We start from the raw sequence: 27,283 nt of genomic DNA, 5'->3' as shown, positions 1-27,283 counted from the left end.
GCAGGCCGGGAGATGGGCCTGGCTCAAGGCTAGCTTCGGGGCTGGGCCACTCGGTAGCAGCTAGCTAGCTGCGATGATCAGGAGTAATGGTCCAGGGCTTACGCCAGGAATCCGGTGTTGTAGTGGAGAAAAGCAGTCTGGTATGCTCAGGGTTGATATCGTGCTGTGCAGACTGGCAAGTATTATCCAAGCTAATAGTGGCTGGTGTCTGAGCTAAAGGTAAAGGCCGCTAACAATGACTAAATAGCTAGTAGCTAATTAGCTGGTTAGCTTCTGATGGCTAGCTTCTGATGGAGGTTCTAGCTATAATGTCTTAAAATACCAGATTCGTATCACATTGGGTGAGGCGGTTTGCCGGAAGGTATATTTAATTTAAAAATGGAAAAAGAGGTTGAAATATATACAAAAAATGAAAAAAAATGTACATGGGACAACAACAAACAATGTCTGCACTGCTACGCCATCTTGGAATCAACCTCTCTCTCGTTCTTTCTCACTCTCTCAATTAAAATCTCTCTCTCTCACTTAAATTCTCTCTCTCCCAGTTCTCTCTCTCTCAATTCAATTCTCTCTCTACCAATTCTCTCTCTCTCACTCTCTCTCTCAATTCTCTCTCTATTTTCTTATCAAGGGCCCTGAACCAGTTTTGGGACATAAGACCCCCACTAGGGGGCAGCAGTGTCTGAAGGAAACAGTGCCCACATAGAGCAGCAACTTCTGGCACAACGATTTCATTTTATTTCATATATAATTCATTATTTTGGATTCATTTACAGAATAAAATGTTTTGAACTCAGCAAACATTGCACATCATCTTCACAAAAAAAGTTGCACAATCATTGACAATAATAAATTATAATAAGTGCTTGAGTTAGCCATTTGTAGATAACATGTTCAAGTGGTTTTGTCTCTGGAGCACAGAGAGAAAACCACTACTGCCATCAGCGCAGACTCCCTATGTTAGGAACGTCTTATTACAAATATACAAAAGACTCTCCGAGGGTGTCTGAGGGAGAGTTGGGATATGCCCAAAAATGTAAAACATTTACAATTCACACGTATAAATTCACACTTGTACACACTTGTACACGTGTGAAATAGGACAAATATAAGTACCCACCAAATTATAAGACAGGTGAGGACACACAATGACACACACCAACAAGTCCTACTAACAGGCCAGTCTTGTACACAATACATGATCAGTACATCACAACAGCAGCATTCATAGAAGATCTCAAGTTATAGCCAACTCCTGACAACGAAACAACAAAACAGTCCCATGGCAACATCATATTCTTGTCTGTGATAACATATAGCCTACATACAGTCAATTATGTTAATTGCCTGTACATTGATCTTCAATATGTGGGATGTCTAGGGCTCAGACAGACAGACTCTACTTGTCACTCGGGGAAGATGACCCCTTGGCCCTTGCTGATCCCGCCGCGTTGAGCACAGTCCCATTGGGCTTGTGGAGTATAATGAAGTTGCCCCCTAGACACTGATCTAAATTTGTAGTTTTTCCTCGAAGTTCAAAGTCAGGCTTTGGGGAGGGTAAGCTGATCCTAGACCTGTCCCTAACAACCACTACTCAAAAAGGGATCATCGCGCTCTCCCAGAAGCTTGGCTGGTGTGTAAAACCTGCAGGCCACTACAACAGCAACAAACTCAGTATGAATGAGGCCCTGACTAACGGCGGACCACGCGGGTCCTATCCGTCACACTCTGTAGTGACACTCTCTCCCACGGCTGACACTTCCTCCCGAGCGGGATGGGACACACCGGCAGACCCACCCTCCTCCTCCTCCTAGTCCTCTTCCCCCTGACGACGACGATGACGACCCCCACCAGCATAGCTAACGTAAGGAGGAGACATGCGGCGAAGAACAGCAGCAGTTTGTTCTCTGAGATGCGAGCGCAGATGGAACACACCGCCCTGCGGTCAATGATCCTACAAGAGGATGTGACGTTGTTGCCAGGGAAACCGCTGCGCTCGATGATCTCTCTGTAGGCTGCGATGGAGGCTTTGGGTCGGGACTGGTGGTGGGAAGAGGTGAAGAGGCCGAACTCAGGGACGTGTCGATCCTGCAGCTTCCAGACGTAGAAGCCCTTTAGGTTGACTCCATCCAACTGACGAGCTGGAGAGGAGCGAAAACAGGGAGAGGTGAGTTCAGAATCCCTCTTTCTACATACAGAAAAGCAATGTCAACAGAGAAGCTGTAGCCTGTGTGGGGGGCCATAAACCAATTGAAGCTATATTGTGGCTAAAGTACTGCACAGAACGTTTCGTTCAGTACAGGACAGTTCTCACTGGGATGAACTTTATGAGCTCAAAGGTTTCTTATACAGCAAGGTCCATGAGTTTTATGAGGGGGCTCATGTGATACGGCTGTGCGCTGTGGTGTGTTAGGAAATGAGCTGTGAGAAAAATCACCTTCGACCTCTCAAACTTAAAGCTGCTAATGAGTGCCCTACTCTACCTGTCAGCAGAAGAAACTGCAGAGAGGAGGTCTGTTTATTTTGAACAATAGAAATAAGTATAGTACCTCAAGGGTTATTTCTGATAAGAACAAACTAGTGGGTTATCATTGGACTGGAGTTGGAGGGTTTGAAGGGAGTTTGAGGAGGTTAGAGAGAGGCTCACCTTTGAGGGCCTCCTGCAGGTAATTCCTGATGTAGTGCTGCCTGAGCAGATCATTTACAGGGGCCTGGTCATCCACCCCACTGGCTGTGACTACAACAGGCAGGGCCCCTCCATACCTCTCCTTTACCCAGCGCAGCACCCTCCGGAGGCCCCAGGGGACCACTGCCTGCTCCAGACCAGAGGAGGCCCAGGTGTGGTCAGACATCAGCAGGCAGCCATGGTCTGGAGGTTGCTGGGGGTTAGGTGGGGCAGTCTGAGGAGACTGGGGACGTGGTGACACGAGACGTGTGGTGAAGTGGTTCAGTGCAATGAAGCCCAGCGCCCCTCCTAGCTCCTCTTTTTCCCGGGCGGTGAAGTGCGGTAGTGGGGATCCAGGGAGGCCCATCACCCTTGCCCTCTCCTCCAAGTACCTCCTCACCTCTGGAGGGTACCTACCACTCTTACCCTCCCCCTCTCTGCCCCCTAGTAGTGGGTCTAGGAAACGACCAAGCTCAAACAACAGGAATCTCTGAGCGGCTGTTGCATGTGACTCCAGGAAGGGGTTGGCGGGTTCTACCCAGTCTGCGTGCAGGGCCAGGGACACCAGGCCTCCCTGTTGGCTGAGATACTCCCTCTCATAAAGCCTAAAGGCCCTAGCGTGGGCCAGGAGGAGATTATGGGCTGCCAGATGCTGCTCCTCCCCGATCTTGTAGGCATCCACTAGTCTGTTGGGCTCATTGATGGTAATCCAGTAGCTCACCCAGGGCCCCAGCTCCCTGTAGCAGAGGGCTGCATAGCTCTGGAAGGCCTCCACCGTGCTCTGGTTCAGCCAACCGCCAGAGGCATGCAGCGGGCCGGGCAAGCCCAGCAGAGGGACTCTGTTAGTAGGGTAGTAGAGGGTGACCACAGCCTCCAGGCCCTGCTTGTGGAGTTCGGTGATGAAGCAGCGGTAGTACCTGTTAGAAAGAGTTTGAAATGCAAAGTATGTATGTATGCATACAGGCGTGCATTTTAGTGTGTGTTTGCATGTGTGCATGTATGGTAAACATTTGAATACACATTATACAGTTTGTGTCTCTACCTTAGGGCCTCTGTGTCCACATTAGACAGATCTCCTTGGGAAAGGATTAGGGACCAGTTGAGGGCGAAGAGGTAGTGAGATGCCCCTGTGGACTTAAAGAGGCTCACGTGACCACTGATGGCCAGGTAGTCAGTGCACTGTGCCCCCCTGATGTGGAGGTTGACCCCTTGGACAGGACGCAGTGCCCCATCCCCTGTCAGGTTCCAGCTGTACAGGTGGGGGTCGGTGAATTGAGGGGAGAAGGGATAGAAATTGACCTTTGATAAAAGAAGAAATATATAGGTTTTTGTTTGCATCGTCTAGCTTGCTTATTGTTCTGTTCGAGATCAAAAGCAACGAAGGCAGAGCAGTTTTGCAAAATTAAAATCATCCTCTCTTTCCTTTCTCCTCCCTCTCTCGTGTCCTTTCTTCCCCTTCTCATCCCCTCACCTGTAGGCTGGAGTCGGCCACGCCCCAGTGGAAGTCACATGGGAAACGCCCTTTGACCTCTCCGGTGATCTCATCACTGAGGAAACCGTTGTCCTTGATGACCTGCCTGTAGAACTGAGCAGTGGTCTTGGGAACCCTGGTTCTGTTGGCCTGGCTGAAGTCTAGGTAGAACAGACCTCGTCTCACACTGTAGCCGTAGTTCCACTCAAAACCATCCACCAGAGACCAGGCTGTGTAGCCAAACACTCTGACACCATCAAACACCATCGCTGGACACAGACAAACACAGAATGAAGGAGATGAGGACGCACTGTTACCAAAGAGGTACAAATAGCACAACAGTTCAGAGGTTAAATGTATAGTACCAGTCAAAAGTTTGGATACACCTACACATTCAAGGGTTTTTCTTTATTTTTTACTATTTTCTACATTGTAGAATAATAGTGAAGACATCAAAACTATGAAATAACACATATGGAATCATGTAGGAATCAAAAAAGTGTTAAACAAATCAAAATATATTTTAAATTTTAGATTCTTCAAAGTAGCCACCCTTTGCCTTGATGACAGCTTTGCACACTCTTGGCATTCTCTCAACAAGCTTCACCTGGAATTCTTTTCCAACAGTATTGAAGGAGTTCCCACATATACTGAGCACTTGTTGGCTGCTTTTCCTTCACTCTGCGGTCCAACTCATCCCAAACCATCTCAATTGGGTTGAGGTTGGGTGAGTGTGGAGGCTAGCTCATCTGATGCAGCACTCCATCATTCTCCTTCTTGGTCACATAGCCCTTACACAGCCTGAAGGTGCGTTGGGTCATTGTCCTGTTGAAAAACAAATGATAGTCCCACTAAGCGCAAACCAGATGGGATGGCGTATCGCTGCAGAATGCTGTGGTAGCCATGCTGGTTAAGTGTGCCTTGAATTGTAAAGAAATCACAGACAGTGTCACCAGCAAAGCACCCCAACACATCCCACCTCCTCCATGCTTCACGGTGAGAACCACACATGTGGAGATTATCTGTTCACCTACTCTGCGTCTCACAAAGACACAGCGGTTGGAACCAATAATCTCAAATTGGGACTCAAAAGGACAGATTTCCACCGGTCTATTATCCATTGCCTGGTTTCTTGGCCCAAGCAAGTCCCTTCATCTTATTGGTGTCCTTTAGTAATGGTTTCTTTGCAGCTATTCATGCATGAACGTCTGATTCACGCAGTCTCGTGTCTGTTACTTGAACTAACTTGAACTAACTGTGAAGCATTTATTTGTGCTGCAATCTCTGAGGCTGGTAACTCTAATGAACTTATCCTTTGCAGCAGAGGTAACTCTGGGTCTTTCTTTCCTGTGGCGGTCCTCATGAGAACCAGTTTCATCATAGCGATTGATGGTTTTTGCGACTGCACTTGAAGAAACTTTCAAAGTTCTTGAAATGTTCCACATTGACTGACCTTCATTTTTTTTTTACCTTTCTTTAACTAGGAAAGTCAGTTAAGAACAAATTCTTATTTACAATGACGGCCTACTTGGGAACAGTGGGTTAACTGCCTTGTTCAGGGGCAGAACGACAGATTTTTACCTTGTCAGCTCGGGGATTCGATCCAGCAACCTTTCGGTTACTGGCCCAACGCTAGGCTACCTGCCGCCCCAAAATAATGATGAACTGTTGTTTCTCTTCGCTCATTTGAGCTGTTCTTGCCATAATATGAACTTGGTCGTTTACCAAATAGGTCTATCTTCTGTATACCACCTTGTCACAACACAACTGATTGGCTCAAATGCATTAAGAAGGAAAGAAATTCCACAAATTAACTTTTAACAAGGCACACCTGTTAATTGAAATGCCTTCCAGGTGACTACCTCATGAAGCTGATTGAGAGAATGTCAAGAGTGTGCAAAGCTGCCATCAAGACAAAGGGTGTCTACTAATTTGTTTAACACTTTTTTGGTTACTACATGATTCAATATGTGTTATTTCCTAGATTGGAGGTCTTCACTATTATTCTACAATGTAGAAAATAGTAAAAATAAATAAAAACCCATGAATGAGTAGGTGTGTCTAAACTTTTGACTGGTACTGTATGTCCTCTCTCTTGTTGACCTCCTCTGTTTTCCCTAATCCTGCCCCCCATCCTCGGCCTCCTCCTCCTTGCCCCCTCCTCACCTTGCAGCACCTGGTTGATGAACCTCTTCATCAGGTAGATGGCATCTGTATCCTCCCTCTCCACAGCTGCAGCTGAGAACCAGCCCCCCTCCGCCACCAGCACAGGCAGGTCCCCATACTCCAGCCTCACCCAGCCCAGCACCCGCCGCATGTCCGGGTACACAGTCTGCCCATAGTGGGCTAGACTCCGGCCCAGACGCAGGTTGTTAGGCCCAAAGGACAGGGAAAAGAAGTCAGCCGTTCCCCGCACCCAGTGCTTCTCCTCTGGGGTGAACTCAGGCAGAAGCCCCCTGTGGGTGGATCTCATGGAAGCTGGGTAGTCCCCATCCCTGAAGATGGGATTGGCGAACCAGCCAAGCACTGCCTCCATGGACTGCTGGCAGAGTTCGATATTGACCGGTGTGGCTTGGTCTCTCTTAGGCTCCATCCAATGGGAACCCAAGACGATGGACACCTGACCATTCTGAGTCGGCCGGAAGTAGGTGTCATAGGTGTGCCACGCTTTGGCATGCGCCTGGAAATGAAAATAACATTAGAAATAAATCAAATGGAGGTCTGTTACATGCATTGCATTATGGCAGAGACATTACACATACTACAGACATCAGACCTGTACAGTGTGAATATGCACTGGGACAAAGCTGATTATTAATGAAGCCACAAAACTGTTGCTGTCACAGACTTTGACCCCCAGTGGCTCCTTAAGTGTCCTGTTTACTAATCACAGTACTGCAGCTGAAATAAACCTCTCATGGCAGAAGGTAAACACACTTTTTACCAAGAGGTCAATGACTGCTAATAGCTGCTGAAGGAGCACAGCGAATATTGAATATCACAACATAAAACCATTTGGATTAGTTTAACCTGATAGACTGAATAAAGCACAGCATGTACCATGGCTATTCAAGTGTTATGTCTTCACTCATTTTCTTTGCAATGTCTTGAACCCAATGAAAGACGCAAACATTCACTGACGACATCAGCTGATAAAACCCACAGAAGTACGAAGTTCAGTAACAGGCTGTCTGACTAAACGGGGTCTTAGTCTGTACTATGGTCTGTTCAACAGACCCTTTCACACGAGTCAGTCTATCCAAAGGGTTCGAATTTACAACTCAACCCCCTGACCCCTCTCCCAAATGGGTACAAATAATCCATTGCCCTTTGACACAGAACTAGGAACAACTTTTCTTTCTGAAATCCTAACCATTCCCATTGGAGGGAAAACAATAAACTGACCTAAGCTCATCGACTATGGTGCAACTTCATCTTCTGACCCTTAACCCTTGACCCTGCCTTACCTTGATGAGGTTGTGGGCCACATTGAAGGGGGCGGTGGCATCGCCTGTCTCTCCAGGCGCGTGCACCCCTGTCCCGTACCCCTGGACAGCCACCAGGTAGGGGTTGTGTATGGTGACCCAGTACCTCACACGGCCCCCGTACGTTCGAAAACAGAAGGCAGCGTATGCATCAAACAAACCCACCAGGGTGTCATTCCTCCACCCCCCGTAGTGCTCCTGCAGGGCCTGGGGAAGGTCCCAGTGGAACAGGGTGACCACCGGCTCAATTCCCCTCTCCAGGAGCCTGTCGAGCAGTCTCCCATAGTGCTCCACAGCCACCTTATTGGGCTGACCTGTGGCAACACCGTCGGGGAAGATTCGGGGCCAGGAGAGGGAGAAGGCGTAAGAGCGCACCCCGAGGTAACCCAGCGCCTCAACGTCCTCCTCCCAGCGGTTGTAGCCGTCACTGGCCGTGTCAGCGACACCTCCATCACCTCGGTGGGGGACTGAGTGGGTGAAGTGATCCCAGATTGAGGGGCCTTTACTGTCACAGTCCCAGGCCCCCTCGGTCTGGAAGGCAGAGGTCCCCGTACCCCAGAGGAACCCTGGAGGGAAGTTCCCATGGAAGAAGGACTGGCTCTGGGTGAAGGGCTCTGGGGTGGTGGGCTGCTGCCACTGTCTCCTGCCCTCCCCCAGGGAACAGAAATCCCCGCGCCAGACAATCACTGTCAGGAAGAGGGAGAAAAGGTATGTTGCCATATTGGAGCCTGAAGAAGAAGAATGATGCTCTCAAGAGTTTTCCAAAATCCTTTAGAAGAAATAAGCTGGTCTCTGTCTGAGGGACTGTTTCTGTGTAAGTATCAGGGGTCCGGATGTTGAGAAGGTGAGGGATCCATGATGAAGATTAGAAGATGAAGGGATTGAAGTGAACGAGTACAGGAGACTGAGGCGTCTACATGTGGAGCCCAGGAGGTGTGCAGTATCCATCTGACAGGCTAACCTGGTTGGACTTCCCTATCTCTCTCTCTCTACCTCCCTCCTTTTCTCTCCCCTCCCTCTTTCTGACACATACCATACATTGTACACGCACAACCACACTCACAAACACTGACTCATACACTCAGGAGCACACGCACCCGCAAACACCTTTGAGGCAGACGCATGATAATTTTGTCAATGATTAGCTTGAACTCCGATCATCCTCACCTCCATGACTGAGATGTCGCTCCCATTTACTCTCTCTCTCTCTCGCTCTCTCTCTCACCATCTCTATCTCACAATCACTGTCTCTATCTCACAATCTTATACTCTCCCTATCGCTTTACCCTTCATTTTATTTTCAGCGATCTTACCGTCATATTGGAATCATTACAACCTAATGGATAATAAGGAAAATATCGGCTTGTTCTCGCAGCTATTCAAACCCAAAATGTCCTGTTTGAGAAATCGCCACAATAAGGTTGAGTTAAGGGTTTAGCTGTGGGGCACAGCCACAAGATAAAACCCACATGTCAATTGGATTTATGGAATCAGAGTGAAATAGAATACAGTTTAGCCACGGGGCACAAAGAATACTGGGGAAGAATTGAGCGTTCCCTATGGTTTTATGGCCAAATCAGTCCAAGCCTGGCCTCACAGTTATCCTAGATTTGATTAAAGACGACGACAGATAAAAACAGACATGATGTTCCTCTTGATCTGATTCACTTCCGCAGATTGTCTGTGTGTGTCTGTGTGTGCGTGTGTTACCTATCTTTGATCTAATCTTAGGAAATACAAGATAAAACAGAAACAACTCCTTATCTGCCAAATCCTTAATGTTGTTGTTTGTGTAGCTGTGAAGATGCCAGTTGTTGTAAAGTGGTGTTTGGAGATAGAGCACCTTATCATTAAATGTGTCACAGGCGTTATTAGGTTAGGGTCCATTTAGCTGGAGAATGGATATCCTTCACCTCTACCTGACCTGACATCAGCATGGTTGCAATGGTACAGCACAAATGTAGGCCTACCCTCCGAAAAGCACTGCACTAGTACCTTTGAACTGCCTGGACTAAAATTGATCTAGTATATCAAACAGGAGATCAGCGATGGTACATGGTGGGATACATCTTGGGAGGCTGAAGCTATCAGTTCCCATTAGCGACTTTACCACTGCTGAATATGGGATAAAAATATGCATTATGGTGCACTCTCTTGGAGAAGCACATGAATCCATTCGTCAAAGGGAGAGAGCAGCTCACTGTAAAGTCAGCAACGCGCCGGGCCCAGGGAGAAGTGAAGTGGGAGTGTTTAGAAGCACACTGTGTACGTGGCAAGGGGTCAGACTTGAAAGCCCTGATTTTCACAAAGGGGGGTTCAGCCAGGATTTGAACCCTGGACCGCTCGCACCCAAAGAAATAACCATACTCCTAGACCAGCAAGCCCTGTCTTTGAAAATGTGTAATGGGTGGCTATTAAAATACCCAAGCTTTTCTCGATCAAGATCAGCAGGGCTCATTGGTCTAGGGCATGATTCCCAAACTAGCGGCCCGAATTTGGCCCGCAGCTGGTTTTATTTGGCTTCCCCAAGTTTTCTGAGCAAATTATTATTATTACATTTTTTTTATAGAATTTTCATTTTTGGACATAAAAGACTGTAAAAACACCAGGAAATCAGCTCCAACTGGTTTTAATTTTGGAAATCTGTTCCCAAGTATTCCCCAACGCATAACAGAGAGACGTGATCGTTTACCAATAATAATGATTCATAATAATTGGATTTATATAGCGCTTTTCCACCAATAGAGGTACTCAAATCATTTTACATAGTAGAGGGAAACTCACCTCAATCACCATCAATGTACAGCGCCCACCTCAGTGATGCACGCCGACCATGTTTGTGCCAGAACGCTCACCACACATCAGCTATCAGGTGGAGAGGTGAGGAGTGATATTTGACAATTAGGAATGAGGGGGATGATTAGGTTGCCATGATGGAATGTGGCCAGTTTGGGAATTTAGCCATGACACCGGGGTGAACACCCCTACTCTTACGATAAGTGCCGTGGTATTTTGAATGAGCACAAAGTCAGGACACCCATTTTAACGTCCTATCTGAAAGACGGCACCCCACGTAGGGCAATGTCCCCAAATGTAATCAAGGTTTGAAATGATTACGTTTTAGTCAAATATTATATATTTCTGGGCTTCTTGCAGTCAGTTTGCAGTCTAAAAATAAATATATTTTTTATTTTCAGCCACCCGACCATTTGCTCAAGAAAGAATTGGTCTGTGTAACCAATGTCTTACGCAGTTGTTATATCCTCCAACCCTACCCATTTATGTAAATCAATATAACAATAAGTTAGATCTACCTTAAAATGTCCTATGTAATATTCTTATAATGAAGCCATACATTGAGTAATATATTAATCAAAGCCACTAGCTGTGCCAAATTCACAGATATGTGGCCAAACTTAATTTCCTGTCAAGCACTCAATTCCTTGCCCATCACTGTGAATAAAAAGGGAAGTGAGAAAGAGATGTGAGAGAAGAAGGGACAGAAGTTGCCTGCACATTTGAAAGCCCTGGTTTCACATGTCTGTTTCCCCTGTCCTCAACATTTACTGTATGCTCAGAGAGAGTGTTAGAGTGAGCGCGATAAGGCGATAGGACGGGTGTCGATGAGAGAAATCGCAAAGGTAAAGAGAGATTTATCTGAAAGTGAGAGACGAACTGACTGTGACTGACTCAACATTATCTCAACAAACGCATCACTTGAAAAGCCATAGGATACTGAGAAGACAGGTCAGTCTGCTTTTTCCCCCCTCTTTCTGTGTGCGTGTGTGTTGCAGACTTGTTTTTAAGGCATTTGTGAGTTTCTGTACTGTATTATAGACCAAAATGAGTCTATTTAAGAGTCTATAATAAAACAAGGAAGCTCCTTTTTTACGAAGACCCTAAGAACACTGCAAGTTGAAAACAGGAACCAAAACCTTTATTCACATTCTAATGGAAGCCTATTGATTTATTATGATTCACAGCACACATGACACACAATGTTATAACTACCTCTTTTACACAAACATTGTTTGTTACATTTTCTCTTGTCCCTCAACAGAGATGAGGGCTGTGGCAGTCACCCTCTGGGCTGTGGCTGCGTTAATGGGAGTCCATCAGTGCACCCACTCCTCCTTAGAAATCCACACCATTATTGTCAACCTCTCCTCCAAAAACATATCCTCTGTTCCCAGAAACCTACCTCCATGCACCGAAGCCCTGGACCTCTCCCAGAACAACATACACAAACTTGGCCATGAGGATTTCCAAGTTACAACTCACCTGAGATTCCTCAACCTTTCTTGGAATGTCTTGGAGGATATCGATCCGGAGACGTTTCATCCCACTCCACTCCTGGAGAGTCTGGACCTCTCACACAACCAGCTCCAGAACCTATCTGATCAACGGTACTTGCTGTTAGCGCTGAACCTCAGAGACCTAGATCTGACCTTTAACATGTTCCACACCATGACCCTGGGGGTGGAGTTCCACAGCCTGACGAAGCTGGAGAGACTGGGGCTCGGAGCAAAAATCATCAGGGTGGAGGATTTCATCAACATCACTGATGTACACCTGCAAACTTTGACCCTTCGTCTGGAGAATCTCACAGCCTATGAGAGCGGCAGCCTGAGTGACGTCCAGGCGGAGAAGGTCAGCATCGGCCTGACGAACAAACCCACCGATCGAAATCTGATCGCAGACGCCCTGTTGATGTTCGACAAGGTTGAGCTGATGGGTATGAACATCAATGGCTACCACAGTTACCTGGTGGAACTTGTGGAGGAGAGAAGGGCAGTCAACACCACACATCTTTACCTGACAAATATGGCCATCACCTGGGAGCACCTGACAAGCACCATAAACGCCTTGTTCCAATCCCCCATCATCCACCTGAGCACTTCAGACGTGGCCATCCACATCCCACCTTTGATTGACACCCCAGGAAGAAACACGTCCCACACTAAATCCTTCTCTGCCAGGCGAGCGGGGGTGGTTAGCTTTTTCTTCTCCCTGGAAGCCCTCTGTAACTTCTTCATCAACATGCCGGTGGAGCGCCTGGCGATGACTGAGACATCCATCATACACATGACCTGCCCCAAGTCACCCAGCGGGATACTGCAGCTAGACTTCTCAGATTGTGCCTTGACTGATACGGTCTTCTCCAGAGTAGAACAGCAAATCACTGTAGAGTGTACAACCCTGAATAAAGTAAACATACTGGCTCTGAGAGGGAACAACCTAAGGTGCCTTCAAACCCTGAGCAAGAGGGTCCAGAACATGATCTCTCTGCGTCACCTGGACCTCAGCCTCAACTCGTTGGTTTACAGCGGCCAGGAATGCCACTGGCCACCGAACATTGTCCACCTGAACCTATCTTCCAATGGGCTGAGTGAGTCGGTATTCAGCTGCCTGCCGAATGGCACCGCCAGCCTGGACCTCCAGAACAACCAGATCTCCACTGTACCAGAGACCCTGCTGGCCCTGGACACCCTCCTGGCCCTGGACCTGAGTGCCAACCGGCTGAGGGACCTCCCGGTGTGTACTGGATTCCCACACCTTAAGTATCTCCTTCTCAGGGAAAACTCCCTCCATGCCCCATCTGTGAGCATTCTGGAGACTTGCCCTGTTCTACAGGTTCTAGATGCCAGCCGAAACCCCTTCACCTGTACATGTGGCCTGAGGGGCTTCAGGGATCTGGGTGCTGGGACTGGCCTGGGCAGCGGACACCCTGCAATCCAAGTTCTCCACTGGCCAGGAGCCTATCGCTGCAGCTATCCCGAAGCCTGGAGGAACTCCACACTGGAGGGCTTCCAGATCCCTGAGATCTCCTGCAATGTCGGCCTGCTGGCAACGGCCATCTTGTGCCCGGCAGTGGCTATTATCATTATTATGGTGACTCTGTGCCACCACCTGGACGTTCCGTGGTACCTGGGCATGATCTGGCAGTGGACCCGGGCAAAGCACCGTGCCAAGACCCAGCAGGTCCGGCCCGAGGAACTGGAGGGGGTGGTGTTCCACGCCTTTGTGTCCTACAGCCAGCATGATGCAGACTGGGTCAAGGGCCAGCTCTTGCCTAATCTGGAAGGCTCCGGCGGGGGCCTCCACATCTGCCGCCATGAGAGGGACTTCGTCCCGGGGAAGACGATCGTGGAGAACATCATCCAATGCGTGGAGAGGAGCCGGCGCTGTGTGTTCGTCCTCTCTCGCCACTTCGTCCGGAGCGAGTGGTGCCACTATGAGCTGTACTTTGCCAGCCATCAGCGGTTGACTCGAGGGTCTGACAGTGTGATCCTGGTTCTCCTGGAGCCTCTGCCTCAGTACATGATCCCCTCCAAGTACTATCAGCTAAAGGCCATGATGGGCAGACACACCTATCTGGAGTGGCCCCAGGACAGGGGCAAGCACAGGCTGTTCTGGGCCAATCTCAGGGCTGCACTGCAGGCTGACCTGCCCACTGCACCTGTACGAGACGACATGGATGAGTGAGAGGGAGAGAGAAAATAAGATAAATTGGGGAAGAAAAATATTTATATATATTTTTAATGTTATCTAGAAATATCAAAAATACACTCACATTTGTCAACTTTTCAGCAATCTCACAATTATTTAGAACCTCTTTTTTTATATACACTTCATAAAATGCTGCCTGATGACTCAAAATTAATTATTCTGCTGCTCTATCATTCACTACAGTCATTTGTGGTGACGTCAAAATGAGGGGTGTTGTACAAAACTGAGTCATCAGCGATTGGATCATCTCTAACCAATCTGAGTATCAAAGCCAATGACAAATTTTCAAACACCGCTTTACGCACGTGTGTTCTGGCTCTGGCCCAACCCATTGGTTTTTGGGACCAATCCATTCCAGAAATCGTTGTGGAGGTACTCAAACCAGTCTCATTGTGGAGAAGAAAATAATGTCCGTGGGCGTGCCATAGCGTTTGGTCGGAGCAAAGAGTTTGGGTAGCCAGGCAACACAAAATTTAAAAAAAGGAAAAATAAACAAAAAGTACCAAGACAGCCAATGGCAGACAGAGAGCAAATACCACAGACACAGTAGACCAATCCCTGTTAAGTATCCCCAGAAACAGAATCCTTCCCAAGTACAGAACCTTCTCATGTTAGCAAGAACATCCTTTGAAAGTCATTATCTAATTTTAAGGCAAGTAGTACAACAAGGGAGAAAGTACAGAAGATTTTACGCTCATGAGTAACGTTAGCACCACAGATTAACCCTAGAAAGAGGGAAACAAGTAATCTATCTCTTTCTAATTATTGTTATTTGGTCATAGAGGGGTCAGGAGTTCAATTGTCAGGTCTGATGGAAGACGACGATGGTCTCCTGAGCACACAAGCGGCACAGCGAACAGGGTTTCACTGTGGACATTAGACCCATGAGCCAAATGTCAGATGTCCAAGTGTCAAAGTTGAAGGGGTCAGAGGTCAGGGCAGGGACTGGATGATGATGATCTTCTCATTGATACAGAAGCGGTGGAGGACAGTATACAGGTTCTCCGTGCAGAGTGACACCTGTCTCTCCACGGCCAGACGGAAGTTCTCATTCACCCCCTTAGTGATGCCACGCGTCACTGTATGGTGCCTACAGGGCAGAGGAACACAGACAATGGGTGTGTATGAGAAAGAACCCCTTTCTAACGTTTTCTTCACATTCATCATTTTATAAATCAGACACTGTTTATTTTTGTCCAAACCTCTATAGCAACAGGTGAGAAAACACAAATGTATCAATGATAAAACTGTGAGAAAACACAAATGTATCAATGATAAAAATAACATTTCACAACATCAAGGAAACAACTTTTCCTCACATACAGTCTTCATAGTTTTGAAATTGAATGAGAGTATCAGGTATCTACCAAGAAGGCAAAATTTTGACGGGAAGATTCAACAACGTCAAAAGCAATAACACATAGTCAAACATGAATGTTCACAAATGCAATGACAACTAGAGATAACATTTTTGATCGAAATAGACTTCAAAAACATCAGTAACGGCTACATAAATGGATGCAATGGGTCAAACACTTTCGTGAAAATAAAACACAACAAGGACTCAATGAAAACGGCAGACAAAACATTTCAGTGAGGTTTGGGGCTGAGGGATGGAGAGTGTTTGACGTAGGGGTGCTGGGCAGGGGTGCCTGTCGGTCGTCTGCACCCCAGGTAGCAGCAGGGTGTTTACCGCCCCACCCAGAGCGGGACTAGAGTTCCTGAGGACAGTAAACACCAACATTTATCAACTCACGCTCTGGGTTAAAAGTTAGGAAGAACCTCAAACAAAGTTTTTTTCAATATTGAATAGACGGCGCGTTGTACTGCTAACCCTTTTTCAACATAATGCTTCACAGCTGAGCTGCTATTCGCTACCTGTATGTGAACATGACTGTGTACAATATATATAAACATAAGCCAGTAGGAGGTGCTTACTTGATTAGCATTCCCTTATTGGGCAGTAGCTGGACACGCCCCCCTCTGTAGTGGCAGGTCTGCAAACTCCTCCAGCATATCAATATTTGCAGGAACAAATGAGTTAAAGGGAACAAACAGAGAGAGAGAGAGAGAAAAAGAAGAGAGCTAAAATTACGCAAGATTTTAGTTCTGGGTTAATCAAGATTATTTTAGATATACTGTATGAGAAGGATACTGGTGACGTAGTCGAAAAAGTTATCATACTGGAAGTTGCCCTGCTAACAGATCTTATCAATCACTCAGGAACAGCGACTCTCCCTGAAACATGATGAAAGTGTTTTTGTTAAGATAGGGATGTGATTTGAGAAGCTATAAGAGATAAGAGTTTTTTTAAATAACTTTGCACAGTGAGTAGTCACCGCCCTGAGTGAGGTCAGAGAGTGTCAGCCTGCCGGAACCACCCCTTTCCTGCAAACTGTATAAATGATGGATTAAGAAATTAACATACCAGACCAGAAAGATGTGCAGCTGCACGTTTAAAGTGGTTTGAACTTTGAATCTCAACACCAGGTAGAGACGATAATCTCCCCTCCCGGACAATCACTAGTACGGCTGATTAGCTGTCCTAAGTAAAGTATCTTCAAAAGTGAATTTACGTAGGACCATTCTGTCACTCTGCTCAAACCATCGTATTATGCTATTCTCATCACCCCACTGGGGAATCATCGACACGGCTGGCTAGTCTATCTTCAAAGAAGCATCTTCAAGAGTGAATCGGAGGAAAGTCAACTGTAGTTCTGTTCAGGACTACACAACAAGTCACCGGGTACTGGACAACTACAGAGGACAACAGTAGAAGACTTGTCGGAACCATTTCGGACAATCAGAGCCTTACAAGCGTGCCACCAAAAGGCCCAACTCCCTTTCCAAGGCTGCCTTGTTCACGAGAGAGATCCCTGGCGAACCCAGGCATTTCACATAAATACATTCATGATTTCTAGACATTCATGCAAAGTATATGGTTACTGTAGGTGAGAGATGTTTCTGAATGTACCAATGTTAAGTGTCTCTGTCCCTCTCTCTCCCTCTCCATCTCTTCTTTAACAAGCAGCTATGTTGTTGTCATTCCGCTAGGGACCTGTTTTTAGCGTATTAAGTCTCCAGTCAATAACTGATGCATGTATGTTTATCCTGTTTTCCCATTTAATTAGCTAGTAATAAATAATTAAACCAATTTGTGTAGTACTGAATCATAAGTAAGGCTGTTTTTTTCAGATGCAAGGTTTTGACTGCTCAGAATGAGGTTTTGATTAATAAGTTGACTGTTTATAGATGTGATAGGTAAATACCTTTTAGAGATTAATTCGGGAGATGGTAACTCTTTAAAGAACCGCTCTCGTGGTGGCCCAGATCCTAATGAGTTAATTGTTATTTGATTAATTTAATCGGGTAACAATTAAACATAGTTAGTTAATTAGAAAAATAACAGTTTTCAAATTAATATTAAAGTCAAGTCACGACACATGGTATCATGGACTCCATCAAGTACCAGCAGATATTAAATCAAAACCTGACTGCCTCTGCTAGGAAGCTTAAACTGGGCCGTGGTTGGATCTTCCAGCAGGACAATGATCCAAAGCACACCTCAAAATCAACAAAAAAATGGTTCACTGACCACAGAATCAAGATTTTGCCATGGCCATCCCAGTCCTATGACCTAACCCCCCATAGAAAACCTGTGGGATGAGCTAAAGAGGAGAGTCCACAAGTGTGGACCTCAGAATCTGAAGGATGTGGAGAGATTCTGTATGGAGGAATGGTCTCAGATCCCTTGCCATGTGTTCTCCAACCTCATTACGCATTATAGGAGATGACTCAGAGCTGTTATCTTTGGAAAGGGAGGTTGCACAAAGTATTGAATGAAGGGGTTCCAATAATTGTGACACATATATATTTGAGAAAAATATTTGTTTTATGATAACAATACATTTTTTCTTTCAATTATTTCACTTTAATTAAAGGTTAGATTTTTGTGAATATTTTGAATGAAAGACCAAGAGGATAAACAATAAATAATTTTTGCTCATTTTGCTCATATTTACCAAGGGTGCCGATATTATTGGAGGGCACTGTATGTGTTTATTGTTCTTTGTAAGGACCTCGAAACAGGCAAACATCAGGTGAAGAATGGCAGGATCGCTTTACTCTTACACGGCAGCAGCCTCAGGTCATTGCCTAGCAACACAAACACACAACATATTAACATAGATACTTACTATAGGCATTTTAAAATAATCACATACACACATACGCACACAGTGTATTAATAGAGCGCTCACCTTTCCTGGGTTTGCCCCTAGCTTCGCCCTGGACCTCAGTGTTCTCGACTGGATCCTGGTTTTGGAGGACCAGCCCACCAACTACATCAAGCAACGTTTCACACTCCATCTGATACAGACAAAGACACACAACACGAAAAATATGGAAACACAATGACAATTCAATTGACAAGTAAACCCAGATGCAATCTCTCTCTGTATGTATGCAATGTTTATGGAGGAGCTCTCTGTATGTGTATACCCATCCTGTACTCTCCCAGTGCGTAGTGGCAGGAGGCCTGCTGTATAAGGGTCCTGTGGTGCTCCAGGTTACATTGTCCTGGGGAGCTCTGTCCAGGCTGAGGCTGCTGGAACGCAGCCATTTGGAGCAAGCTGGACAGGGCCTTACGGTACTGGCCCTGGGGGAGAGGACACACCCACTCACGTCAGCATACACATTGAACACAAATACATGGACGTACAAAACACTGATGAACTCATAGCACACGATAATCTTTATATGTACAGCTAGTATATGATCACATCTGTGAGGAATATTCGGAAACAGGAGGAACAAATCTTGTTGAATTCTGGAGAACGGGTGTGAAAACGTTTAATCAGAATGAGAAACATTTGCTTAGACGGGGGACACGTTTAGAGAGCACACCGGTATGAGCTGGGGGATGTATTTGGAGGGCGTACCTGTCTCCAGGCTGTCGTGGGAGTGGAGGAGGTCCCAGCTCTCCCTGGCCAAACGGAAGCTCTCCAGAGTCTCCACCCACCCGAGCATCTCTGTCTTGTTGACCTCATCGTCTGAGCTCTGAAGAAACACATACACAAATACAAGCAGGTACAAACACACACAAACTCCCCACTGATTTCCCGTCTGTCCTCTCACCATGGTCATCTCGTGGCCGTCAACCAGTTTGCGTTTCTCTCTCCAGCTCCACATCACTGTTCACAGAGCTCAGGTCCTCCAGCAGTGTCCACGGCCCAGAGGCCAACGCCTTCACACCTGCAAAACACACACACACAAATAAATGCACGGATGCAACAGACACAACCTCACTGTAAACTGAGGGGTTAGCCTCTAACAGAATCGACCCAAAACCACAGCTCAAAGGTCAAAATTGACATTTTCACTGTCACTGACCCCGAAACGGCATGCTGTACAGTTGAGACGTAGAGGTAGAAGCTATGGAAGAGGACCAGGAAGGCACAGACGACCACCTGGCTGCAGCACCGCGACCTGGTCTCTCCCTCTAGACTGGGTAGGTAGCGACACAGCTCCTTAACCCACTGCAGCATCTCCACGTAGCCCCTACAAAACACACACACATACACGGATATAGACACACAAACACACACACAGAATATACACACACAGCACCTTAACAGCAAGCAGTATTTCAGGCATTTCAACACACACACATAAACACTCTTCACTAGCTACATTCTGTTTATCTGTGCTCCTACCTCTGTCCTTTGTCCCCCTGCCACTCACATCGAGCCCCCACCACTGCCAGAATGTCCAGCAGTCTCTCCCAGGGCTCAGCCACCCCCGATGACTTCTCTGACAGCCCCTCAATCACATATCGCTGGGACCCCCGACAGGTACAAAATGGCAACAACAACTGCCCGAGTTACACCAGGAATGCACAATCCCTCCATCAGTGCTCAGACTGTCCGCAATAGGCTGAGAGAGGCTGGACTGAGGGCTTGTAGGCCTGTTGTAAGGCAGGTCCTCACCAGACATCACTGGCAGCAACGTTGCCTATGGGCACAAACCCACCGTCACTGGACCAGACAGGACTGGCAAAAAGTGATCTTCACTGACGAGTCGCGGTTTTGTCTCACCAGGGGGGATGGTCGGATTCGCGTTTATCGTCGAAGGAATGAGCGTTACACCGAGGCCTGTACTCTGGAGCGGGATCGATTTGGAGGTGGATGGTCCGTCATGGCCTGGGGCGGTGTGTCACAGCATCATCGGACTGAGCTTGTTGTCATTGCTGGCAATCTCAACGCTGGACGTTACAGAGAAGACATCAACCTCCCTCATGTTGTACCCTTCCTGCAGGCTCATCCTGACTTGACCCTCCAGCATGACAATGCCAACAGCCATACTGCTCGTTCTGTGCGTGATTTCCTGCAAGACAGGAATGTAAGTGTTCTGCCATGGCCAGCGAAGAGCCCGGATCTCAATCCCATTGAGCACGTCTGGGACCTGTTGGATCGGAGGGTGAGGTCTAGGGCCATTCCCCCCAGAAATGTCCGGGAACGTGCAGATGCCTTGGTGGAAGAGTGGGGTTACATCTCACAGGAAAAAACTGGCAAATCTGGTGCAGTCCATGAGGAGGAGATGCACAGCAGTACTTAATGCAGCTGGTGGCCACACTTTTTTTGCTGAGTTTATGTGTATGAAAAACCCCAAAAAGTGATTTGTTTAGAAGTAATAAAAACGTAAATCTAGGCTATGTTGCATGGGTGCAGACGGCGATGGCTTTCTTACTGCCGTCAAGAGTCGCGCGCATCTGTGTGTGACGTCAGTGTGTTGTGTACTGGAAAAGGGTCTATATTCGTATTAGAGGGGTGTTCATTCCTTTTTATAGGCTAACATTTCTTGATGAAGAGGTGTTGTTAGCTTTAGCTGGCAGTAACTATACTGAACAAAAATATAAACGCAACATGTAAAGTGTTGGTCCCATGTTTCATGAGCTGAAATAAAAGATCCCAGAAATTGCCCACAAATTAGTTTACATCCCTGTTAGTGAGCATTTCTCCTTTACCAAGATAATCCATCCACCTGACAGGCATACTGTGGCATATCAATAAGCTGATTAAACAGCATGATCATTACACAGGTGCACCTCGTGCTGGGGACAATAAAAGGCCACTCTAAAATGTGCAGTTTTGTCACACTACACAATGCTACAGGTGTCTCAAGTTTTGAAGGAGCGTGCAATTGGCATGCTGACTGCAGGAATGTCCACCAGAGCTGTTGCCAGAGAATTGAATGTTAATTTCTCTACCATAAGCTACCTCCAACGTCCTTTTAGAGAATTTGGCAGTATGTCCAACCAGCCTCACAACCGCAGACCACGCCAGCCCAGGACCTTCATATCTGGCTTCATCAAGTGCGGGATCGTCTGAGATCAGCCACCCGGACAGCTGATGAAACTGAGGAGTATTTCTGTCTGTAATAAAGCCCTTTTGTGGGGAAAAACTCATTCTGATTGGCTGGGCCTGACTCCATGGTGGGTGGACCTGGCTCCCAAATGGGTGGGCCAATGCCCTCCCAGGCCCACTCATGACTGCGCCCCTGCCCAGTCATGTGAAATCCATAGATTACGGTCTAATTTATTTATTTCAATGTACTGATTTCCTTATATCAACTGTAACTCAGTAAAATCGATGAAATTGTTGCGTTTATATTTTTGTTCAGTATGTGCTTTTGTCTTGTAGCAAAAATGTAATAAGTGTACAGAAGAGAAAATAAACCCGTTAATTGTCTGCACATGCTTGTTAATTGTCTGCACATGCTTGTGAATTGTTGAGTTATTCAAGAGCGTAATATGGTTTTGTTGCAATAATTAAGAGTGTAGCTAATTTGGTAGTTGCTTGTTTAACTTTAGCCAGTAGCTAGCTAGTTTCAGTTTGCAATGCTTAACCTTCTGGCTAGTGGTTACTCTGACATTTACGGTATTTTTGAGCTGCGAGACAAATTGATAAAACTGAAGGACACACTACAAACAACAGCATTTATATCAGTCATCAACAGTACTGTGAGTGTGTGCATAAGTAGAGATAAGAACTTTCACTCCCATGTCGTACAGCAGTCTGCCCGCTGAAGCTGTCTTTGCATTTCCCCCAATGGTGTACGTCTCATACCGTCAAGACAAGACACCAATGTGACATTTCATTCCAGCCTGTGTGCAATAAAGCCAAGGACCAGACCTCTTGAGACTAGTTTTCCTAACGTTACATGTATTCCAAATGACTCGTCAGTAGCACTTTACTATTTCTCAAGCCAACAGCTAGCTAGAGTTTAATTGTCATTCACTAGACGCAGTTTACCTTAATATTGAAGTCAGTGGGATAGAGGGACCTAGCGGTCATCAGACACAAGATCCCGAGCCCCTTTCACGAAAAACTCGCAGTCCTTTTGTGCTGACATATTTGGTCATATTATTGTAGAATTTGCTAGAATTGAAATTGAAATTGGGGCATTTGTTTATTGTTCCCATGAATGAGAATATTTGTATGAAATCATGACTTGCAGTCGCATGTGTGATAACATTAGATTCGAGGTATCATTGACTAGGCGTATCAGTCACTACTAGACACTAGAGCTGATCCACAGCAAAATTGACTATATCGTAAACACTTTTGGTCTTAATTTAAGGTTAGGCATAAGGTTAGCGTTAGGTTTAAAATCTGATTTTAATCCATTTGTGGCTGTGGTAACTAGTGACGACATTGGTAAAGGCTGCCGCCTGGTGTATGACAGAATATTGCACATAGGACAGATCACACAACCAGACAAAAACGTGTCAATGCAAAATAGAGCATCACAAAAAGCATGGGGCAGTATTCTAGTCATGGAGTTAACCTTCAAAATATAATCTAATTGAGATGCAAATGTTATTTATCAAATACACCTTGTAGTTGTAACATGATTCAAGAGAGCCAACAGGACGCTTGAACAATAGCCCCTCTAGTGTGTATCAGAAAATCCGTATAAACTGATACGTTTGAAACCTTCAGCCACAAACTATAGTGGATACTTATTTTTGGATTATTATTTGTAGATTAGCGCAGGCCCGGTGGTCGAAAGGCACACTATTTACATCTCGATTGGTTTTCCTACTGTCAGCTGCTTCCCCGTGCATCTGCGATCGACAGCAGACGGAACGAACTAGCAAGCTCCATTTCCGTGGTAAACTAAGGTTTCTTCGTGGCAAGGTAAAAGACAAGTAAACTTGGATACTTTGGACCTAGTGTTGAAATATCCTATATAATGTTTATTTTAATTTTTACATTTACAACGATAGCATGCCCATTCAAGGCTATCTCTCTCGCGACTGTTTGTCTGGTCCAAAAAATCGAGTAAAAGCCAGTTGTCCGCTTTGACACTGTCAACTTGCTAGCAAACGTTAGCTGGATACAAAAGGCCTACAAACTGTATTTAACTTGATAGATAGATAGCTAGCTCAGTCAAACTCCTGTTTACTATAGCTTGTTAATGAAATCTTGACTGTCAAGATTAGCCATGTCACTGGCTGCTAAAGAAGGCCCTGAAAAGGATGTTAGCTAACTAGCTGGCTTGTTAGCGTAGACGCAACCCTTTGACATACAATCAGGAAACATTTTGGTGGGTCTAGGAAGGACGAAGACAGGTTTAGAAGGCTGTCACGTTACTGTCCTTTTGTTTTGGAGTTGGCCAGTAAAGCAATGACTCATTCAAAATAATCTGGATTGTGCCCGTGTGTACTCTTTGGAATACATTCTGAAGCTAACGTTAGCTGGATAGAACTCCGATAGCCTTGAGCATGTCTTTCTTGACCGTATTGACAACTTCTCCATTGACCAAGCCAACTTGAGCATTTCATGTGTGCATCATTTAGGTGTGTCCACATAGCATGCCCATGAGTCATGACAGCAAATGGGGAAGTTCCTAGAAGGCGTTCTAACCAGAGTACAACGATGATCAGACTCAACAACCAGGTTGGCAAACTGCCTGTTCCTCCTGGTCACTGACAGTTCATCTGCACTGGGTGACTCAACTAATTTCAATTTGTTAACGGTTTGCATTTGGCAGAATCACTTCTGACGAAACCTGCTTTCATAGCTTGACCTCTAGTGACAGTTCCACTACTCTGACCTATATTTAGAAGGCACTTGAATGTGGAGCTTGGTTTTAAATTGTTTCTGGACAACTTCTAGACTGCACAAAATGATGATGCATGCATGTCTCTTAATTCCTTTCTGAAGAGTACATATCACCTTGTACATTAGAATCAAGTTATGCAATAGTTCTTATCACTGAGATGGTAACTGCAGCAAACAGAGAGTTGTAGCCAAGTTTCAATAGCTGCAGTACACAGACCTGGATTGTGTCCATGGTGCGCTGAACTGCATTACCAAACCTACTTACCCAAGATCCTTGTTACACTGGCAACCTGTTAACATTTTTTTCCCAAATATTACCGCTGTCTTATCATTTTGCAAAACTGCAGTCCTACCCCAGTGCAGACAGCCTGATGCCTTCTGGATACAAGCCTCATAGTCACACAATGCTTCTCCACTAATCACGAGGGAGTTTTTGCAGACTGGTTGACCATCCATTTGTTACAATGTTATAATAGACAATGCATGTTTTGCTGAAAGGAACAAGTAACTTCAGTTCACATGCTGTTTCAGTACCAGTAGATAATATTGTAGCCAATTTTAAATATTGTAAATGTAACAATTTTTCCATTCCTTCCCACAGGTGTAAAATCATCCTAGAGGTTGTCTCCCCAGCAGTGATGCTGGTGGCGTAGGCTCAGGGTGCGTCTCATCTCCCATGGCTGTTACCACCATGGACCCAGAGTCAGCCTGCACGTCACAGCCCCAGGGGTCCCTGGGTAAAGGAGGGGGCTCCCTGCTATCTGGCAGGGGTTTGGGCGCTGCGCTCGGCCCTCGGGGGAAGCACTACGTGTGTGGCTCCATAGCTGCCTTCACCAACATCGTGGTGACCTTCCCCATCCAGAAGGTTCTGTTCAGACAGCAGCTTCACGGTGTGCGGGCCAGAGAGGCCGTCAGACAACTCCAACGGGACGGGATGAGGAAACTCTACAGGGGGCTGCTCCCTCCTCTTCTCCAGAAGACCACCACTGTAGCCATCATGTTCGGCTTGTACGAGGACTTCTCCCGGGTCTTACTGGACCAGGTGCCCACCGGCAGCGGCATTCCCGAGCTGGTGACGCGGAGCTTTGCGGCGGCGCTGGCGGGCACGGCAGAGGCTGTGCTGACTCCGTTTGAGCGTGTGCAGACTCTCCTCCAGGACCACCGGCACCACGGCCGCTTCCAAAACACGCCCCACACCTTCCGGACGCTCCTGAGCGAGTACGGTGTGAAGGAGTGCTACCGGGGCCTGGTGCCGGTCTTAATAAGGAACGGACCCAGTAATGTGCTGTTCTTCGGCCTCCGCGGGCCCATCAAGGAGCAGCTCCCTGAGGCCTCCAGCCGGGCTGGCCACCTGGTCAATGATTTTGTGTGTGGAGGGATGCTGGGGGCGGCGCTGGGGATCATGTTCTACCCGCTGAATGTGGTGAAGTCGCGGGCCCAGTCCCAGGTGGGGGGTGCTTTCCGCCCCTGTGGGGAGGTGTTGATGACGGTGTGGAGGGAGAGGGGCGGCAGCGTGTCCATGCTCTTCCGAGGGGCGCACCTCAACTACCACCGCTCCCTTCTCTCCTGGGGCATCATCAACGCAACATACGAGCTTCTGCTCAGTGTTCTGATACTGAAAGGGTCATAGAAAGTGAGGGGGACTAGAACGTGAGGGGGACTAGAACGTGAGGGGGACTAGAACGTGAGGGGGACTAGAACGTGAGGGGGACTAGAACGTGAGGGGGACTAGAACGTGAGGGGGACTAGAACGTGAGGGGGACTAGAACGTGAGGGGGAGAGCGAGAAAAAGACTTGGGAAAGTGTTGTTTGGTGCTCGTTGTTGTTGAAACTCTGATGTGCCCACTGCCCACCCAAACAGGTCTAGATAGTGTATGTGGGGGGTAAGGGTCTATGGCAAGTAGAAGAGGACAAAGGGCATTTGAAAGGTGAAGTTGCGCTACTGACAATGGTCACCAGTCGGTGTGAGATTAAACAAGACAGTCAATTTGAGTCATGGTATCGAAGTGAGACTCACAGATACACAAGTCCTGCGTCTGGGTCCAACATGCGACGAAAGCCTTTTTCAATACATTTTTTTTGTGTAGTCTGTGGTTCCCAGCAGAAAGTGTCAGAGGCAGTTTACTGGGTGTAAGCCTTTTTAGAGTGACCAAGAGCACCTTTCAAAGAACTATTCATTGTGTTGACCAGTGCTTTGATCTGTGTGCATTGATTATTAGTCCATTCAACCCCTCTCCTTTCTCTACTCTGGTCCTCTGATTGTGAACTCTGGTATACTGATTGTTGTCCAACTATTTACCATGTCGGTCATCTTGGATTATGCACTGATTCGACCCATAGAGAATGATAGAGGCCTCTAGTGGCCAAAAGGCAGTTTTAGCATGGGCAATACCATTGAGGGCTTCCACTATGCTTCTGCCATTTTAAAGTAGTCAATCGTCAACTGGGTGGGGACTCCATTAGAGTACTACAGTATGAGTCATAATACCCATATAATCTAGTGGTCAAGCAGGGAAATTGCGCCATTGATTTTTTTTTCCTATAGGGGATTTTAGAAACACTTAAAGTAAGGGCTGTGTTTTGTGTAGGCTCACCCTGGCGTTATGTTTTGATAACTGTGTAAATCTCTAGGTCAAGGTGACTTTAATACATAGGAATTCGGGCAAATATATTTCTGTGAAATGCTAATGTGGCTATCATAAAGAATACAAATGCCATGATGATCTGGACAAGAATGCAGAATCAAGGTAAGAATCTCTGGATTAACTATCTAATGTTAGCTAAATGTAGTAATTAATAAATTGGCTACATTTCTTTAATTGGGCAATTCTGTGAACTGTCTTGTGCAAGTTTTAAATTGACACAATACCTGTTAGCAAAGGTGTCAGCTAGAGATGACATGCAAGACCTTGCAGGGATTTGTAGTTCTGCATGATGTCTACTTTGACGCTAATTACCATTTTCAAATCTGAGAGTAAATAGAGCCGAATATATTGATAAGTCACCTTGTCCGAGAGAGATTTAC

At 46.4% G+C, this 27,283-nt stretch overlaps 3 protein-coding genes, 1 long non-coding RNA gene and 1 pseudogene across 5 annotated transcripts; 2 read left to right on the top strand and 3 right to left on the bottom strand.

The window, feature by feature from the left end:
* Positions 1-715: 715 nt before the first annotated feature.
* klb (klotho beta) lies at positions 716-8,592 on the bottom strand. The gene is made up of 6 exons (XM_029731519.1): positions 7,604-8,592; positions 6,303-6,816; positions 4,137-4,405; positions 3,708-3,964; positions 2,648-3,582; positions 716-2,141 (listed from the first exon to the last, which is right to left on the bottom strand). The coding sequence occupies exons 1-6, from the start codon at positions 8,339-8,341 to the stop codon at positions 1,693-1,695; spliced, it is 3,162 nt and encodes a 1,053-aa protein (XP_029587379.1). The 5' UTR covers positions 8,342-8,592; the 3' UTR covers positions 716-1,692.
* A 2,552-nt stretch (positions 8,593-11,144) lies between these two features.
* tlr1 (toll-like receptor 1) lies at positions 11,145-14,606 on the top strand. Its single transcript, XM_029731478.1, has 2 exons — positions 11,145-11,368; positions 11,682-14,606. The coding sequence occupies exon 2, from the start codon at positions 11,684-11,686 to the stop codon at positions 14,105-14,107; it is 2,424 nt and encodes an 807-aa protein (XP_029587338.1). The 5' UTR covers positions 11,145-11,368; positions 11,682-11,683; the 3' UTR covers positions 14,108-14,606.
* LOC115165273 (integrator complex subunit 10-like) lies at positions 14,146-24,490 on the bottom strand (annotated as a pseudogene).
* LOC115173443 (uncharacterized) lies at positions 18,200-18,744 on the bottom strand. The gene is made up of 3 exons (XR_003871612.1): positions 18,632-18,744; positions 18,391-18,499; positions 18,200-18,286 (listed from the first exon to the last, which is right to left on the bottom strand). It is a non-coding gene; the product is annotated as an uncharacterized LOC115173443 (long non-coding RNA).
* Positions 22,776-25,930, top strand: LOC115173431 (solute carrier family 25 member 51). 2 transcript variants are annotated; one of them, XM_029731497.1, is made up of 3 exons: positions 22,776-23,331; positions 23,994-24,093; positions 24,860-25,930. In XM_029731497.1, exon 3 carries the CDS (start codon positions 24,935-24,937, stop codon positions 25,886-25,888), a length of 954 nt encoding a protein of 317 aa, XP_029587357.1. In that variant the 5' UTR covers positions 22,776-23,331; positions 23,994-24,093; positions 24,860-24,934; the 3' UTR covers positions 25,889-25,930. The 2 variants fall into 2 exon arrangements, with proteins under 2 accessions (XP_029587357.1, XP_029587351.1); XM_029731491.1 differs by lacking the exon at positions 23,994-24,093 and having other exon boundaries at positions 22,778-23,331.
* The last annotated feature ends 1,353 nt before the right edge of the window (positions 25,931-27,283 follow it).

The sequence above is a fragment of the Salmo trutta genome, chromosome 3 (genome assembly GCF_901001165.1).
Source record: "Salmo trutta chromosome 3, fSalTru1.1, whole genome shotgun sequence".
In the NCBI taxonomy this organism is placed as follows: Eukaryota; Metazoa; Chordata; class Actinopteri; order Salmoniformes; family Salmonidae; genus Salmo; species Salmo trutta.
Note: the sequence above shows the minus strand (reverse complement) of the source record. Positions and strands in the feature narration are given on the sequence as shown.